This window comes from Scatophagus argus, chromosome 18 (genome assembly GCF_020382885.2).
Source record: "Scatophagus argus isolate fScaArg1 chromosome 18, fScaArg1.pri, whole genome shotgun sequence".
Classification (NCBI taxonomy): Eukaryota; Metazoa; Chordata; class Actinopteri; family Scatophagidae; genus Scatophagus; species Scatophagus argus.
The window spans coordinates 16,988,647-17,008,394 of NC_058510.1; the positions used below are offsets into that span (position 1 = coordinate 16,988,647).

Below are 19,748 nucleotides of genomic sequence, written 5' to 3' on the forward strand. Positions count from 1 at the left end.
GATCCTCTGGAGGGGTCCCGGGGCATGCTGCATAATTTAAAGTTTTATGCATCAGTCTGGTGCACTTTGAGTGTGAGCATTAAGAAGCTAGATCATAAATAACATGAACGTATATGAGAAATAGTTGAAAATTTAAATGTCAGAACATGATAAAATAGAAATCTGAGCTTTGGCTCTGCTGCCTGGTAATCACCGGCTGCACTACAGCATATAACAGCGACATAACGTGCAGTGACACACCACACAGCATCGCTCAGTCTTGTGCAATAGTTGAAAAGGCTCTGGCTGCTGCGGTTCTGTGGTTTGCTGAGCTGCAGAAGAGTAAAGCGATGGAGGTGTTGGTTGGAAGTGGGAGGAGGGTGTCTGGAGGAAGAGGTGGGAGTGAAGAGAAGGAGCAAGTGAGTTATAGGTTATTGGAGCCCACAGACGATGCTTCCCACATAATGAGGATGAAACCACAGAGCAGCTCGGTCCTGGGTAATTCCACTGTAAGCAAGACTCTGAATGCATCTATAAGTAATGCGAAGCATGTAAGTAATAAAATAAAAGTTATTTATTGTGATTAAGCCCATAACGAACACGCCAATAATGATGAATGTGGAAACTCCCCGACATTCAAATACTGCCCAGGGAATACTTTGCCAAGCTTCACTTCATTGATGCTGTCCTGAAGGGGCCACAGAGCCAAGAAAGTGGAGATTTTCCTCAGCAGACGGCAATTATTTATCGTGAGGACACACACACACACACACACACACACACAGAACAGGACTAGGCTCTCTGCCAGCGCCGTAATCGTCCTCTTATTTATTTGTTGTATGGACACGGTGGGAGCCAGCTGAACACAAGTAGAAAGGAGAGGGAGTAGACATCCCACAGTAATGAAAGGGAGTCAGGATTTACCACCTACACAGCAGTGAATCACATCGGGACAAGGCCACGGCTGCACCACCTGTGCTTGTCTCTAAATGTGTGTGTGTGCGACAGGATGACAGCAGGTGGGAACACTGTGGGGAGATATCAGAGCTGAGGGAATTTGTTTTGTGCCATGCTTTACAAAACCTTATCTCTACTTTTCTCTGTCTCCCTTCAGACCACCACTCTGATTGGTCTGCTGAAAACGGCTCGTCTCCTTCGATTGGTGCGTGTAGCCAGGAAACTGGACCGCTACTCGGAGTACGGCGCAGCTGTCCTCTTCCTCCTCATGTGCACCTTCGCCCTCATCGCTCACTGGCTGGCTTGCATCTGGTACAATGCCATAAGACTGTCCGATGATTCAGATGACATGTACAGAGGAGTAATGTGGGAGTAATTTCTGTCGGCATACATCCGAACTGGTATTATATGGAGGCCAGTTCTTTAAAAACACCAGTTTCTTATGCTGATGAAGATCTAACCTTCTTTGTGTCATTAAGCATCTTAGTCAAGTTTTATCTGGCTGTGACCACAGTCGAGTTGTAGAAAATTAATTTAGTGTCCTTATGTTTGTTCCTACTGTAGCAGGACCATCATATTTATTTCTACTTCTATCAGTATTGCACACTCATATAGTGATTCTGTTATTTTTCCCAGGTATGCCATTGGTAACGTAGAGAGGAATGGTTCAATCGGTTGGCTCCACACACTGGGGGACCAACTGGGAAAACACTACAACGACTCCGTTCAAGGTACTGAGAGGAAAAACAATGCAGTACTGATCCTGGGTAGAAATACTGTAATACTGAATTACTGCACTGCAAATTAATAGATGCTTCTCATGCTTCATCAAAGTTAAATCTGTCATTTTTATTTTGGACTGATTACCCATCATCTTTTGACGATATTTGGGTAAAATTTCCACCCCAGGTTCAGGACCCTCCATCAAAGACAAGTACGTCACAGCTCTGTACTTCACCTTCAGCAGTCTGACCAGTGTGGGATTTGGAAATGTCTCCCCAAACACCAACTCTGAGAAGATCTTCTCCATCTGTGTCATGCTCATAGGATGTAAGTCCTGATATTTTGGTAGAAGTGCTCTATAGCTACATGTTCTCTACCAGCCAGTGTTACATCAGATGCAGCTGTGGAGATGATCCGCTGTCGTTCTCGGCTGTGCTGTAATGTCCACCACCTCCGTGAATGAAATGTCTCACTCACACCTCTTTTCTTTCCTCACCTGGTCTGCTTCTGACAGAGCATGACGCGCATTCGCCGGAAGAAAACTTAAGTAAATGGTGAACTGTATGTATTTTAGCAACATTTTCCTTGAAAAACAAGTGAATTAGGCAACTTGCGAGATGTCTGACGTCCACAATCTCATGATGATACATCTTCCTTTTTCAGCTCTTCTTCAAATTTTCTATACACTCCAGTCAGCACAGCAGGTATTCTTCAATTAGAGAGTAGAAAGTTTTTTTTTTCTTTCCTTATATCCTACTGTTCTTATAGCTACAGGGGCTGGACAGAGCCATAGATCATACTTTTCATTCTGAAAGCATATCACAAAATGATTTATTAATAAAATCCATCAGCAGGGGTTGTAATATCCCCTCACATCCTTATCAACTCAGTTTCTTCTCTACAGAGTAATTATCTCTGCAGGCTGCCAGAGCCCTGACTGCACTGATCAGGCAAACCAAAGGATGAGAAAATAAATATGAAATTTTGTACCTAAGAAAGGGTGGAATAACAATAAATTAACCCAGGGAAGAAGGAAGCAGGGGAGTCCAAAGGTATAAGCTTGAAATGAGTATTTATTTACAGATGAAAACATGTGTTAAAGCTCTGAATGCTGATAAGGGACCTGGAGAGAGACATCCATCCATTTTCTATACCGCTTATCCGTCAGGGTCATGGGGGAGCTGGAGCCTATCCCAGCTGACTACGGGCGAGAGGCGGGGTACACCCTGGACTGGTCACCAGTCAATCACAGGGCCAGCACACAGACAACCACACACTCTCACACTCACACCTAGGGGCAATGTAGAGTAGCCAATTAACCTAATGTGCATGTTTTTGGTATTGTGGGAGGAAGCCGGAGAACCCGGAGAAAACCCACGCAGGCACAGGGAGAACATGCAAACTCCACATAGAAGGGCCCAGACCGGGATTCGAACCTGGAACCCTCTTGCTATGAGGCGACAGTGCTAACCACTGCACCACTGGAGAGAGACAGGAAACAGAAAGTCTAGGAAGTGACTAGAAACTAGTTGTGGTTTGTTTATGGCTTGCAGGTACTCCTTATTTTGTGTTGCACTCATGAAATAAAATTGAATAAAGAAACACATATTTTAATGTAGTCACGGTTAAACAGGGTTAAAATCAAAAACACGGAGGCACTTATTCAGCAAAAGCCATTTGTCGGTTTTATTTTTAGTTTTGGCTCTGTTCCTCCTCCTGACAGTTTGACATTTGCTTGGCCAGAGAATAAAAATTATTATTCAAGTGCAATATTCTGTTGCTCTGAAATGGAAATGTTACTATTCAAACAGGAGCAGAGATCAATCGCGCGACACACGTGCAAAAACACACACGCACATAGAACTTTTAGTGTGTTGATGTAGACAGTGATGGGAGCTGACAGGGGTTGAGAGGTTAGCGGAATCCAACATGACAACAGGACAAAACAGGGAGGATCATGAAGGATGGGACACAAAACACTGTCCTCTACAGACCGAATTCTGTCTGTTCTCTGTTGGACTGACCTCGTGCAAATACGTGTGTATGATTTGAATAGTTCTACATTTCTACAATGATGCATGCGTGTCCATGTTATTGTAATCTTAGTAGTTAACTGTATTTGCGGTTCGGATTTTATAACTCAAATTTAAATTGGTTATTGAGCACATTTTTTTCAATTCTTCCCATCTACTGGCCCTCCCTTCTTAATCCACAGTCTTTAGTATACAAATACATTCTGAAATTTATCCGAAGTCAACATTGAGCAGTACGAGCCAGATGAAGTGGATATCTCCCAAAGTCTTTTTTAGTAGGAACTTGAGCCAGCAAGCTGACTGTGGATTTAGTCTCCTGTCACTTCCAATAAACTTGCATCAGGTGGGTGTCTCTGTAATGTAATCAGTGCTCCTGTCCATACTGACCCAGGCCTCATTTAGTGTTTTAGCTGAAGCTGATGCACAACTTTGACTGTAGGTGATCATTAGAATGCAGTTCGACTCTTAAGTCAAGAGCTCTCCCTTCTGACTCAACTCCCTCTTCACTACAGCAGGCCAGCACAGGGTTTACATTACTGTACATTACCAAACCTCCTGTCCACTTCACGCCTCAGTTTACTGCCACAAGTGAACAAGATGCCCCCCAAGATGCTTAAACCTCTGAATGTTAGTTCGTGTAAGTTAGTGAGCAGTGTGACTGTGAGCAAGACCGTGACTTCACATGTCACATGTCATGGTCCGTGTTATCTGACTATCATATTTACTTAGCACCACTTGTTCTGTAATGCGAAAAGACAAAAATGGCGGTATAATCTTTGCAAATAAGGTTTGCAAATACAACTTAATGATAATACCACTTTAATACCACTGATTTTTAAGATGATTGTAAATGATATGATAAATTAAATTTAAAAAATAGATAAACGAATAAGAAAAAGGTTCAATGAAGCGATAATAATCCATGTTTGTCTTAACTGATGTACAAAAGAGAATACAGAAAAAGCAGCTGTGCACCATGACAGATGTAGTTCAGCTGCAAATCAACTGTCAGCTTTGGTTACATGCAAAGACTCTGAGTAGAACTTGAGTGAGTCTCAGTGACCCCTACAAAGACACTTCATAATGTATTTACTTGTGCGATGAAAATATGTCATGTTTACTTTACCACAGCTCTGACGCATGTTAATACCTCTTCGTTCTTCTCCGTTAATAGCCCCTCAGCTGTCTGAGAGTCCTCTCTCCTCTTCCCTCGATGTCTTTTTCTTGCCGTTCTCCACAATATTTTATATCCCCAGAGTGTGAAACACAGAAACCTGTCCATATACTCTCTGTAATGTATGATGTTTTCTCCCTTTCTGTCTATTCCTCTTGTTTCCTCCCTCTCTGCTACTCCAAATCCTCCCTCATTTCTCACCCACCCCAGCCCTCATGTATGCCAGCATCTTTGGGAACGTGTCAGCCATCATCCAGCGGCTGTACTCTGGGACGGCCCGCTACCACACCCAGATGCTGCGAGTCAGGGAGTTCATCCGCTTCCACCAGATCCCGAACCCGCTCAGGCAGAGGCTGGAGGAGTATTTCCAGCACGCCTGGTCCTACACCAACGGCATCGACATGAATGCTGTGAGTTCAGATCCTCGTGCATCCTAATCCTGTGTGTGTACACCTAGTGTGTTAATGTTAACGAATGAGTGTTGCGCATGAATACACACATGTACGCACAAAAGGATAGAGGTGTGTTTTGAGCCTGCGTTGTACGTTAATAGGATGATTGGAAGACTTTGTCTCAGCATGCATGGTCCGACACCGTCAGAGAAAATAGGAAAGATGTGAGTATCATAAATAATATGCACACACACACGCAAACATGCGCAAATAGAAAAGTTTAAACGTTTTACAACATGCATACGCCAGTCTGCTCTTGTGCATGAGGGGGAACACACTCCTTTCTCTTATACGTGAAAACACACAGTGAGTCACACCTGTCAAAGGACAGAGACACACCATGCATGCTAACACACACAGACACACGCTCAGATTGTGGGAGTGCTTGCTGTATGCATTTGGCCTCAACGTGAACTCTGTGAATCACAGTGTATAGGATGGTGCTCTTTCCACACACACACACACACAGGCATAGTTCCAGTCACATCTTCTGTTTCTCCTAACCAGTGTTATGAAGGCTTTGATGTGACATTGGACACACACATAGACATGCACACACATAATCAAAGGCCACTTGGGATGTGCTGATGCAAATACTTGATGCAGAGCAGGAGCCAGTCGGTGTCATCTTCACTGCCCATTGTTTACAACAGGTCATATATCACATTAAGTGTATGTGAACAGATTCTATGGATCTGTAAGTGTGCGTTTAGCTGTTGTGTGACTACTAAAGCTGATTTAAGACTATGGACATTATTCCAGCTAAAGCTTTTTAGCTCTTTCCCCTCATTGTAAGCAGTTTCATAATCTGTTCACTAAAGTATACTTTACTAAAAATATCTCATCTCAGAGCCTTTCCGGCATCCAAATTCTTTTTAAAATTGCTCATTGCGGCGTAATCAGCTCCTCATTATTGTCTGTGAAGCCTTACAGAAGCGAAGCGGAACTCTATTTGGAAAGAAAATCCCAGTGCAAACACAATATTCCATCAGTGAAATGTTGTTTCATTTTCAGTGTAATAAGTGAGCCACTGAAGCAGAGAGGAAACAAATTTGACAAGCATCCATGGGAACGTATTTTCCGATGTCCGCCCCCTCTCCTCTTCCCTCGTTATGTTCTTTCTCTTAAAGGCCCGGTGAAGTGCGGCGTAGTAGAGCAGACTGGATTAGAGAATGTTTACTGTAATGATTATTGTGATTGTGCGGAATAGACTCTGACTGTCTGTCTACACGACTGATTTAGTCAGCTGTGACCTCTTTCCTTCACGAGGACGGAGAGAATAATAATGCTGAACACCGTGGGAGCGTGCAGGAGGAAGGAGACAGCACTTTGATGTATACTGAAACACAGGACACTGAATTTACTCTGAGGCTGCACTTTTGCAGCTGACTTCCAGCCGCTGTGTGAGTGTGTGTGAGTTTAGGCAGACACTTCTAAAGATCATAACATATAAAATAAAAATAAAATAAAAGTTTGTTCTTTCCGTATATGAATGCAGGATACAATGTAAGTATATACACTTTAAAAACAAGCATTGTGTTGGCTACACCTGCGACACACAGTTAACTGCATATACAGTATAATGCCAGATATGTGGTCACCTGTGTGTGTGTGTGTGTGTGTGTGTGTGTGTGTGTGTGTGTGTGTGTGTGTGTGTGTGTGTGTGTGTGTGTGTGTGTGTGGTCACAGCTGTAGAATGGAGTGTAATGTCCCAGAGGCTAAAAAAATGGCACAAAAACCCATAAAGACATGACTTTTCCGCGCTAAACAGAAGCTTCGCTCAGTGGAGAACTACAGCAAAGACTACAGTGACATATCACGACAGCAAACATTTATACAAACAATAGCAGCGCGGCCTTGAAAGTCAGCAGTTCAGCTATATTCACCATTAAACTGGACCCAAAAGAACACCTGATACTGCTGGCCTGTGAAATCTGACTTCAGCACATTTTGGGAATGTACCCCACAGATCAAACATAATGGTTGTTGTGCGCAGACACTAATAGTAGGCCATTATTAAAATCCACAAAAGGGAGTGTATTGTTACATTCATTCTCATTTTTCTATGTTTAGCTGTTCTCAAACCAGACTTTGGGAAAATTAAAGGTTCATGTGCTTTTTTTGGGGGGGTGATCGGACGCTTGTAATCTTTTTGTGGGCCATCTCAGGGATGTAAGCCTGACACGGCAGGTGAAAAATGTCAGAGGAGGGGAATGAATATTTACCGATAGAGAGATGAAGACTGAGGCCAGTGAAGGCTGAAATGAAAAAAATATCTTGAAACGGATGAAAAAGAGAGAAATAGAGATGGAGAAACACGTTGTGGGTGTTTAAGGTACGCTTCTGTTCTGCGTAGTGAGCCAGAGACTTGCAAGAGAAGCCCATAGCGTGCTGCTGAAAAGAGCTTGGGCCTCCCATGCTTGCAATGAACTCGTTTAAACTGCACCAATTATTCTTATTAATTAAACTCTACGGACCCTCTGAGTCTGTTCCGCTAGGACCTCTGAAATCCAGCTTGAAATAATTTTGCAATGAAGCTTCGAAAAATCACTGCTTGAGATAAAGAATCTCAGACCGCCGATGCTTGTCTTTCACTTAGGGGTTAAGATCATTAAAGATTAAACTAAGATCCTGAGTCGTCCTACAGTTAGACCACTAACTACTGATAAATGTATAGGCACTTTTGTTTAGTCATGTTCATTTGTGGAATGGTGCAATAACAGTAAAAGACTAATATCCCATGAGTGTCATCAGTAGGGATGAACGCATTAAAGGCTCTGCTTTTTATTATGCCTTTTAAAGCGTCCATAATCTGTGACATTGATTTGACATGAGCTTTATGTTCTAGACTCTTTCTATCAGTCACTAGCTGTTAATGGCATGTATCAATTCAGATGTAACCTTTCTCTATCAATTCCACTTTCTTTTCCCATCTTTTCTCCTCTCCTTCTCTTTTTTCCTTTCTTCCAACTCTTGTGCCCCACTTTTGACTTTTTCTCACCTCCTATCTTATGTTGTTTTTTATTTCCTTTTCTCCTTCTGTCCTCCCACACTTCTCTATCCCTCCTTGTCTTTCCCTTTACTTGCTCTCTCCCTTCTTTGCTCCCTCTCCTCAGGTGCTGAAAGGCTTCCCAGAGTGTCTCCAGGCAGATATCTGCCTGCATCTGAACCGGACATTGCTGCAGAACTGTAAGGCTTTTAAAGGCTCCACCAAGGGCTGCCTCAGGGCATTGGCCATGAAGTTCAAGACCACCCACGCACCCCCTGGTGACACGCTGGTCCATGCTGGGGACGTCCTCACAGCCCTCTACTTCATATCTAGGGGATCTATAGAGATACTAAGAGGAGATGTTGTGGTTGCCATCCTGGGTAAAAAATGAACACACACATAATACCTTTTTACAACCTGTTTTGCTAATCATATTTACCTATTACCTAGACTATTCCATTGTTAATTTTTAGGTTATGAGAAATTAAATCTGGCACAGGAACATGACAGTACCTGTAAATTGTTGTCCTATTAGTCAGAAGTATAAAAGTATAAAATGCCCAGTTGCATTTTCTTGTTAGGTAAACGTACATAATATGTTAGCACCATCTCCTGGTGAGCAGAGGGTGTTACTTCTAATAGACTGTGTTGATTCATAACACATAACAAAAAGCATGTTCAGGGTACATTATAAGCTTAACTTAAACTAATTCATTATAAGCCATATCTATAATGTTTTGTGACTGTTAATATAATGGATCAGAAAGTATTATGTATGTTTATGAGTGCAATCATAAAGCATTATAATACATTATAATCCACTATGAATGCTCCCAAAACTAAAGATTTCCTCTTCATATAAAATGTTGCCAAATTAGAAAATCATCACATTTCACACATTTTGCCCTAACAGATACTGAACTTAATATTTAAAATAGTTGGGGAAGAGATCTGAGAGGATCTGAGTCAAAGAGGAATGGATGAAGCTTGAAACAGTTTGGAACACGTTCATTCATTTTGCTAGCGGAATCTACCAGACCCACATTTTTAAATACTAATTGATTGACTAATTGATTAAACTTTGGCAATATTTCACCACTTAAGTTACAGTTAAGTCTTTATATCCATTAACATTTTCTCTTTTCACCTTTTCCAGGGAAGAATGACATCTTCGGCGAACCTATCAACCTGTATGCCCGACCAGGTAAATCCAACGCTGATGTGAGGGCACTGACCTACTGCGACCTCCATAAAATCTTTAGAGAAGATGTTCTGGAGGTTCTGGATATGTATCCTGAGTTTGCAGACAACTTCTGGAACAACCTGGAAATCACCTTCAACCTGCGAGATGTGAGTTTACAAAAAACCTCACCAAAGATGAAGTGTAAATATAATGCAAATATTAGGACCATTTGAACAATTGCTCTGTTTTTAATGTTCTCTAAATCGTTCGACGGACTTAATGTTTGTTATCTGTGCTGTTGTATCTCAATACCCATGAAAAGAATTTCCTTTAATTTTTGGAAAAAGGTCTAATTTCTTATTTTAGCATGCCTGCTGTGTATCTTTTAATAAAGACTATTTAATGCTGCTCCTCATTTCAGACCAACATGATCCCAGGCTCGCCAAGCAGCGATGACTCCAACTGTGGGGGATTCAATAAATTACGCAGACGCAAGTTATCATTCCGAAGACGTACAGAAAAAGGTAAGCCAGCCTCTATAGCTCATCTCTCACTTTGAACATTTTACTGTCAAGTAAAAAAAAAATTGAATTATCTGATTGGTGGCAGAAATACAACTTGAGTAAATTGGATTTGATAACAAAGTTTATTCATGCAAGAGTCCTTCTGGCAATCCTCCCTTCTTTAAAAGTCCATCTTGATCCATCTCGACCGACCACTCTGTCTCTTTCAAATCCTTCCTGGCACAACTCTCTTCAGATGATGCAGATGCTGGAGAAATTAAAAAGTCTCATAAGTCTGTGAGGCGAAGACAGAGGGAGGCAGCCAACAACCAAAAACACGAGGGTGCACCAAAGCGTAAGTGGGAGGTGCATCGAAGCTCAGTGTCTTCTCACTCCAGCGGGGATGAGGTATAGCTTTTTTTTTAAAACTGTGGTCATTGTTGTACAGCATGGCACAATCAAAACGGGTGATAATGTCTTGAATCTACACTTATTGCAGGGGGAAGAGTCACTTGTGACCAGGCTCGCGCCTCCACCGGAAACGCTGGAGAATCCTCAGGCTCAGGCTACACCCATGAGCTTTAACGAGAACACTGAGGGCGAGGGAGACCCCAAAACTGGGAACACCTGCAACGCTCTGTCAGGTAAAACAGAAAACAGCACCTCCACATCTTTGTGAATGGTTCAGTGCTTCACACAAACACGTTCACGCTTTCTCCACCTTGTCCTCTTCTCCCACAGGTGCATTCTCAGGTGTGTCCAACATCTTTAGTTTCTGGGGGGAGAGTCGGGGCGGTAGTCAATACCAGGAGGTTCCCAGCTGCAGCCTGGCCTCTCCCCCACCCCTCAACACGCCGCTGCACAGCCTGAGCCGACATCAACGCAACCAGCTGGACACGCGCCTGGACCTACTGCAGAAACAGCTCAACAGGTACAGCCGGTTCAAAGACTGGCTGTGTGTGTGTTCTGGTTCGCGGGTCGCTGCCTTTCCGCATTTTGTTTTGTATTGAACAGTTGCTGAAAACGCTGCCGTCTTCTGACACTTTGAGTCATCACAGTGTTTCTTTTACCTGACTGCTTCTAAAGGAAGCGTCCTCTCTCCACCGCAGTGGAAAAATGGAGAATTTTCCGTCCCTGTAGCCTTTAGCTGGATGAGGCTTCTTTGTCAGGTCTTGTTTGTTGAGATCACAGACTGTGTGTCTTTGTGCTGGTGCATAGCTCCGAGGCTGGCTGCGCCTCCAGCTGAATGCTCAGAGTTTTAACGCATGATTGACTGGATGCTGCTGTTTGATGGGATATGTCAGCGGACTAAATGCCTATGCGAGGGATGTGGGGAGTAGTGGTGTATAAGGAGAGAACTGCTGTCTCTGTTGGATCTCTGAGTTGAACCGAGCCAAAGAAAACAGGAGAATGATGTCTAATTAGCTATCTGGGAGCCTCAGACAGGACCCAGCAGATGGTACAGCATACACTTCCTGTATGTGTGTAGCACACTCTATTTCCACAGTGTGTCTACGGACCAAGATGATGGATTACTGCTACAGTAATGCACTTGTAGGTGTTTCTAGCAGTTTTGATCTCCAGTTATTCGTTAAGACTACATCAAACTGGACATTAAACCTACCAGTCATGATGCCATTTTAGTAATTTAGAAATTTTTGGAGTTTTAACTGATACTAATGATGAGAAAAAATAGACCCAGGGTGAAGTTAAACACAGACATTTGTTTTAAATGTTAGCAGAAAACACAGTTTTAAAGGGACAGTTCACCCCAAACTCAAAAATACATATTTTTCCTCTTAGCTGTAGTGCTACGTTAACGTTTACCTCCAGCTCCATGAGTAGATGGCACTTTCTTTTTGTGTGGTGATACGCTGTGGGTTGGAAGTGACAACGTACATGAAACTGTTCACTTGTCCTGAGTAACTGGGACATGATTTCTGTAAATGCACATTGTTGTTGAGTGTATTTTCTAGCACTTGAGCAACGCAAGCAAAATGCTATCCAGTCCATTTGTATTCAAGAAAAAAGTGGGCATCTCTTCAAATGATATCCAAAACTCTGTAACCACACCAAAATGATCGAGCCTCACATGTACAAGAAAAAAATATGTATTTTTGATTTAGGGGATATTAAAGGATCACATTTTTACGATATGAATGTCTCCTCTATGTAGTAATTAGTAGTTCATCTACTTCACGCTGTGTGCAGGTTGGAAAGTCGAATGTCAACGGACATCGGAGCAATCATGCAGCTGCTGCAGAGACAGATGGCCCTGGTTCCTCCTGCCTACAGCACTGTCTCCTCACCACCTCAGGTAATAACACACTTATACAGACACACGCAAAAGCTTGTTGCCACAGGGGTTGTGACAGCAGACTTCTGTTCTTGAGCAAGTCTGGGTCACCCTAACAACGGGAGGCAGGATGAAAGACAGCTTTCTATTATGATTAGAGTCGGTCTTGAGAGGTTATGCTTCCCACAGACAAATAACACTCTGTCTCCTGCAGGCTTCACCCTACCCCGGCCCTGGCCCAGGACCAAGTCCAGGAGAGAGACTGATCCAGCCTGTTACACCTCTGGAGACAGACACTCTGGCATCTCTATCACAGGTGAAGCACATGTAGTAATAAAATGATTCCTGTCCTGATAATTATTATAGATATCAATAATTAGAGATAGATAATAACATTTTCAGTTTCAATATAATAAAAATTGATGCTGAGGTCAACCATCATCAAAAGCCATGTTTGTGAATAGTAAGATACAAGATAGGTTTATTTGCCACACACACAATCATACACGGTACAATGTGTAGTGAAATTCTTTTTGTTCCTGCTACCAAAAAATTGGATAATTAAAAATTAAATATTGTAAAATAGAAAGCTTATCAAAATAATAAAATTAAAAATGTGAAAATGTACAGTATTTACAATTACAGTACAGTATTTACATCTAGTAATATAATAGTAATAAGAAAAAGAGCAACAGTAGCCTGTCCCACACACTTCTCAGACCTGAACTCTCGTTCCCTGCAGATCTTGGATACCCAGGACTTTGAGGAATTCCCAGCTAAGCCTCTTGACTCCCTGCAACCCCAGAACTCCCCACTGCTCAATACCAGCCAGGGCCAGCTTGCCCCCTCTGGACTGGACAGCCTGGGGCAGCATCTTGAACTGGAGCTGGGACTGGGGACTGGGGTCATTTCAGGGCCAGCAGTAGGCTCAAGTTTAGGGTTATCTTTAGGGAGTAGAGCAGCAGTGGGGTCAAGCTTAGGAGCAGGGTTAGACTTTGGTTCAGGGGTTTGTATGGGGGCCGGGGCTGGGCCAGCAGCTGGAACAGGAGTATCTTCCCTGGATCCCGAAACCCAAAGGAGGCTGTCCCTTCAGGAACCACAGACTCCTCTGGACTCACGGACACCACAGAGACACAGCTCCGACCCAGGAGGGAGCTAAGGAATAGATGAAGGGGGGAGGAGAGTGGGAGGGGAAAGAGAGATATGGACAGAGAGCAAGTGTTTTATCCTGCTGTTTGTACTGTCAGGACTCACAGGACTTTGGAAATCAAGGGGCACCTACTGTACCTACCACTAAAACCCTTTAGGGCACCCAGCTACTGTATCTTTCCACCTCTGACCTCTCAAGAACAGACACACAGCTCAGAGAGAGTGAAGCCAGGCCGAGGGGGGGCGGGGGGCTCAAGGAAAGGGTCGAGGCCTCTCTTTCTGTCTCTCTCTTACATAACCTCCCCCCTCCTCACCAAACAAATGGAGCATTCTGAACTCCACAATGGTACAACCTTTAACCAAAACCACAAAAAGAGCAAAGAGGGGCTCTGCATCGTAATGGAAAAGGTCCAGGTCAACGCAGACTGATCTGATGACACATCTTCACACACACGAAATGACTGCTAACCTATAGGAGAATCCCTTTACTGCTGTATCCAGTGTTGGATGACTGACAAGAAGAAGAAAACAAAACCAACAACGGACAGAATTATGACGAAACAAGTAGCCATTTACGTCTTGCACTGATATTGATATAATGATAATTCTATTCTATATGTCCGTGGCGCTTCCGAAAAAAAAAAAAATCACAAACTGGTTGGTAAATTGTAGTGTTAGCTGGCCTAACAGGAAACCTGCTGTCCCGTTCTGTTATTGGTTCCGTTCCCCCTGATGTCCTGCCCCAAGAGGTGGAGCCGATGCGCCCCCCTCCCCCCTTCCCAAGAGCACACTGGATTGGCTGGTTTGCACCTCAGGGGTGGGAACTGGAGGGTTAAAAGCCATGAATTTTCTCGACGAACATATCAGCTGCCCTATCATAAACGTTGTACAGGTTTGCTAGTGGGTGAAGAACGTATGGCATGCTTAGACAGTGTCACAAACAGGTAAACTGGCAAACTTACAAGATAAGAACAGTGCACCAACAGCAAACTATAAACATTTAAACAAGCAGGAAATCCCAGCTTACTGATTCCATGAGCTGTGACCTTGTAGAGAAACAAGAAGTCGATTATCAAAGTGAAGTCAGCAGTGACATGATACTGACCTGCTGTGATTTCTAAAAAAGCAAGAACATGAATAAAGGAAAAAAAAGTGGAATGATTCTAGTTTATCGTTGATGAATTTGCTACCTCAGATTTCATTGGTCCTTACTTGTTTCACCTGAGCAAGAACCCCAAATGCTTTTACCTTGTACATAACAGTTTGTCATGTGATGTATAAATATACAAGTTTGCCAGTTTACAATGACCAGCCGAATGCGCCATTATTCTATGTGTGATACAATATGCAAACACTGGCAAGAAGAGCTGAGTGAGTGCGCTTTCATTTTCTTATTGTGTGATAAGTTCAGGTCCAAAGCTTTTTATGTGTGTGTTTGTCCTCTTTATTTATTTAATTTTTTTGTCTTTCAGTCTGCAGAACATGTCATGCAGTACATTTGCTTCCACACACTACTGAGGGACAACGGATTTGAATACTGAGGACAATTTTTTTTGCCCCAGATTTATTTTATTAGCTTGTTTGATAAAAATGCTAGAGTCTGTGTTCCACAAATAAAAATCCTTTACAGCGTACGTTTTAGTAAACTTAGGAGGTCATCACAGAATTTTCAATACTACAGCAGTGATACTTGAGCACTGCCGTTTTTGGTAAAGCTTAAGCTCATTACCTGCCGCTCTCAAGTCCTCAGATACACATGTGATCCTGTCACGTCATGCTAGCAAGCCACCAGCTCTGAGGTGTGATGGTGACTGCTTCGCCCAAACACCACTCTGTTAAAACTGAGGTCAGTTTGTCACTGAAGGTAATAGAGCTTAGTTAAATTCCTTTGATTTTTGATCAAGTTTATCAATCCATCACACTGCGCCATTCAGGTTGATCAGAGTGAAGCTCAGGCTTCATTTGGTGGCTTCACTTCAGTGTGGTGACACTGTGCTGCTGGCTGTGTGACCTACTGCCATCCACCACAGTACAAATAACATTAGTTTGTAAGAATTTGGAAAGGTAATGTGTTGAAGAGTTCTTGGAACCGTGAACTAAAAAGGCCCAGGTTTCCATCTTCCTTCATAATGTACATATATAAATAATACTGTACATCCAGTGCAGTGGAAGGTTGTGCTTCATGAAAGCAGTGCAGCACCTCAAAAGCCAAAAAGATACCATTGGCCTGTCAAAGAACTGGCATTTGATAAAGGCTGGTTTCTCAATCTCAATAACTACCATAGCAATATAATTTTCCCCTAGGATTTCTCATAAATTAATAAGTATATTTCAAAGGTGGTGATAGAAATAAACATGGAGTAATGGTGGAGTCCGGATGTGAAAAAATAAGAGCATGTGCAATGATACACCTTTAGAGTGAAGTTTAACTAAAAGGCGTTTTTCATTTCTAAAAAAAAACCCCAAACAAACAATGTTTTAGTTTTAGCAGTTTTCCTTTTTAGTGGCAAAGATGAAGGAAGATAATAACCCATCTTCAGCATCTTCAAATTGTCTTCCCTTACTAAATATACGGACAGACCCTTTCCTGTTCATCGCAAGCTGGAGAGTCATACCAGAGGAGGGAAAGCCTGTTGAAGTGCAATAGTCCTTTAATAGTTAAGTCTTGTAGCAGCTTAACCGCATCCATTCATTTTAGCACTTTATTTCTTAAGCAGTGCAGAGTTTTATAATAGAGACTCAGGAACGTGTCATTGATGTTAGAAGGTTCATTTTCCTTTTTCTCAGAACTTAAACCAACCAATTAGAAGGAGGGAAAGAAGTATTAGACAAAAGTGACATTTACCAGGTCGGAATTCCCCTTTAATGCAGAATTGTGAAGATTGTATTTTGCTGCTGGCTGGTCTAAGCTATTATATTTATTTATTGTTGTAGGATTAATATTGTTTGTGGATTGTAGCTACTATGATTTGTCACTGTCGGATTAATGAACAGCTCATTTGGTGGAGCGAGTGAAGGCTGTCTGTGTAAGCATCTATAACTTCTGGACTAATCCGGACATTTACGCTTGCGCAAGCGTTCTCAATATTTATTCAATATTTATGGGTGTAAGTGCTTGCTGAGCAGTACACATGATGATTATTAGTGTTATTATTATTATCTTTAAGAATAATTCTAAATTGATCAACTCCCAAAGGCACACAGTTGCCGTTGCCTCATTGCCCGGTCGGCCTGCTCTGTCTGCTGTCACAGCTGTTGTCAGTGTTCCTGTGTGTGCACTAATTGGACTGTGTGGCTTCATGTATGCAGCTGATATCACACTCTGTAGAGGTGCACTTCACTAAGGAACCAAAGCAAGTGAGTTCTGTAAGAAATGATTGTTGGTGATATTCTTTAACTCACATGTGAATAACAAAATGAATTTTGGCTCAACTTTTGACTGAAGTAGAAGAAGCTGTAGATGCAGCTGGATTATCTGTGATTTTGAAGTTCAACCAAGGAGTTGTTTTTTTTTTTTTTTTTACAGCGATACCATAAGAATTTTTTGGGGTGGTTGTGATTAAGATGGTTTGGAAAACTTGAGTCCAGAGGATTATTGTAAAGGTGAGGATGTCCAAACATTGTTAGAAGTGATTCTTGCCACTTTCGGGTGAAAGGTGGTTCAGCATATTAATACGTTCAGGGGCGTGTCCAGACTTTTGTCACTGGGGTGGCCCAAGTGGGGATATATGTGCGTGCGCATGTACATCATGTCATGACGGTGCTGTTAATATCAATAGCATTGATATCTTATCGACTTTAATTCAAACTTTGCAATATCCCACTGTTTCATACGCTCTGGTATTACATTTTTTGATTTTTGTTTTTTTTTCACATGACATTTCTTTTGCTGGCACATTTATCCAAAGCAAAGAGTGAGATGAAACATATAACTTAAAGCTTCCATGCTTAATTCTTTAAAACTGCAAAAAGAAATTTTGCCTCATGTAAATCGGCTTCTTGCAAAATACTGTTCAGTTGATTTGAACTAAGGTCCTGCCTGTCACTGTGCAGATAGCCAATCATAATTAAGCGTAATAGGATTGGAAGCTGAGCTGGCCATTCAGATTCCAGTGCCACCCCAGCCCCTCCTTCTGGGCACATCCCTGACTGTTTTGTATTAGAGCTTGTGACAGAGTTGCAAGAATCCTTAAAACGTGTGTGAATGCATCACAGATGTCCACAGCTGATAAGCTGACGCTGACCAAATCGATCTGCTGAATCCTTCTTACTACTGAGCCCTATCTGCTTTTTGTCGTGTTTCGTATGGTTTAATTTGCTGCCACGCCCATCACCATCGGTTAGTTTTCACCAGCATGTGGTCACCGGGATATCAAATGGCTCTTTGACTACAAACTACAGGCTCAGATATCCACTAAACACAGTGAATCTGTTTGTATTTATAGTGCAGTGCTAAGGTACTGGTGTTCAGAAGTGGACTCTCCATCTCACATACTGTAGCGTGAGTGTCGTTAGCATTCAATAACAGTCACCTAGTGGCCTGAACTGTATCTTTACATTCAGAACTATGACCTCAAAACTAGAATGTGGTTGTTAACTTCTTATTTGACCTTGTATGTGACTGTAGACGTTATTGGAATATTCAGTGCTAGATAATACATTTATGTAACGCACACTGCATATTATAACAGTAGAGGGTGCACTTTGAAAAACAAAACAAAACATGGAGGACTGGGTGTGTTTGTGGGTGGGGGGTGGGGGGGTGTTTAATAAAGTTAGAGTGCTTTTCCCCCTTTGCATTTGAACACACATGCACACACGCGCACACACACACACTTTCCTCAATGGCTCTTCCATACCACTGAGCTTTTTTCAGCTCTGTTCAACTTTCTATGAGTTCCGACAGACTTGAGTCCTGTATTTGTAGATATTTTGAGCACTTGGGGAGGGGGGGTTTGGTACAGTTTACACAACACTGGATCTGCTCTGTCACTCCTTGCCTGTACATACCAACTTCGACTACTTGTAAAGGAATCAAACTCTTTGGCACTCATATAGCCAGCACTATGCAGAAACTGAAAACATTTGTTTGGCATGCTTTGAAATGCAGAATACTATAGAGGAAAATATACTAAATGAATAAAGTCTGCTCTAATTTCTTATTGAAATAATCACCTTATTGAAAAAAAAAGATGTGTGGACAAAGCTGTTTGTGTTATAAAGATGGATATGATGATGAGGGTGATTAAATGTGATTAGGATGATGAAGCTAAAGACTTTTAATATTGTGCACATTTTTACTTGCATGCTGCGCTGAAAATCATCCAGCATTGAGAGGGTTTGATGTGCAAAGCAGCTGATTTTTGCTGTATGCTTGCAAACTGTGTGTAGAGTGAAACACTGAATTCTTCCAGGTTATGGGAGAGTCATATTTATATATACATATATATTCATACTACTTCCAGGTCATGGAAGAGAGGGGTACTGAATAGCTGCAAATATAGTGATCCTAGATGATACAATATTATATTGTATATTTGTATCTTTGGTTGCGAACCACAGAGTGATGCATGTGTGGCGGTCCTGAGCAGAACTATTATTACCCAAATATCAAGGAGCGCTTGATTTTCCTTATCTGAGCTCTGTTTCCACTCTTTTTACAGGAAAGTTAAATCAAGGGAACCTAAAATATTCGAAATCCTGCTTTTGCCCAGCTGGGACAGGCTACACTCTGAAGAGTAACTGTTCTCAACACATCTGAACGCAGTTTGGGAGACACGTGTGACTTTCTTTTTAGCATATGACGTGTTAAAATCTGTTAGCAATAGCATATCTTAGACACATTATGCTAAAAAGTACTGAGATGTGTGACATGTCCCAAAGCAAACTCTCACAGGTGTTTTGAAAATGGGCCTTCTTCTTTGTTAATAGTGTGTCCTCTCTGGCTGTCCCTGGAGTATCATAGATTTGTAACACTGGATTGGTCGATGGAGCGCTCCTAGGAGCTCATAATACATGATTCATATCAAATGTTGAAGAAAGTTGCAGGGGGAAATGGTGAAGCTCCAGGTTCTGATTGTGTGATAGCATTATTAATGGTTGAACTTTATAAAATTTCAAAATATTTCTTTCAATAAACCTCTTTGAAAGCAAAATTCTGATCTCAGGACTGGTCTTTATCACATGTAGTGAAACGTTCATGTTTATTAACCAGCTCTGTCTCGGGTCAGTCATACTTCTGTCCTGAAGAACAATTTGTTCTCTCTTCTGAAAGAAACTTTTTTTTTTAAAACAACAAAAAGCTCCAGTT

The 19,748-nt window shown here is 42.0% G+C and overlaps 1 protein-coding gene across 8 annotated transcripts in view; it reads left to right on the top strand.

The window, feature by feature from the left end:
- Window positions 1–19,588, top strand: part of kcnh2b (potassium voltage-gated channel, subfamily H (eag-related), member 2b) — a 208,862-nt gene extending 189,274 nt beyond the window's left edge. For 3 of the 8 annotated variants that reach the window (XM_046370884.1, XM_046370885.1, XM_046370889.1), the window contains exons 10-23: window positions 1,094–1,248; window positions 1,573–1,667; window positions 1,846–1,986; window positions 5,077–5,276; window positions 5,420–5,482; window positions 8,435–8,687; window positions 9,464–9,657; window positions 9,912–10,014; window positions 10,250–10,401; window positions 10,493–10,637; window positions 10,735–10,924; window positions 12,205–12,310; window positions 12,504–12,605; window positions 13,032–19,588. In XM_046370884.1, coding sequence (XP_046226840.1) covers window positions 1,094–1,248; window positions 1,573–1,667; window positions 1,846–1,986; window positions 5,077–5,276; window positions 5,420–5,482; window positions 8,435–8,687; window positions 9,464–9,657; window positions 9,912–10,014; window positions 10,250–10,401; window positions 10,493–10,637; window positions 10,735–10,924; window positions 12,205–12,310; window positions 12,504–12,605; window positions 13,032–13,448 — 2,316 coding nt within the window. In that variant the 3' untranslated portion in view covers window positions 13,449–19,588. The remainder of the gene's footprint in view (window positions 1–1,093; window positions 1,249–1,572; window positions 1,668–1,845; window positions 1,987–5,076; window positions 5,277–5,419; window positions 5,483–8,434; window positions 8,688–9,463; window positions 9,658–9,911; window positions 10,015–10,249; window positions 10,402–10,492; window positions 10,638–10,734; window positions 10,925–12,204; window positions 12,311–12,503; window positions 12,606–13,031) is intronic. The other 5 variants (XM_046370887.1, XM_046370888.1, XR_006841391.1 and 2 more) reach the window with 4 other exon arrangements.
- The last annotated feature ends 160 nt before the right edge of the window (window positions 19,589–19,748 follow it).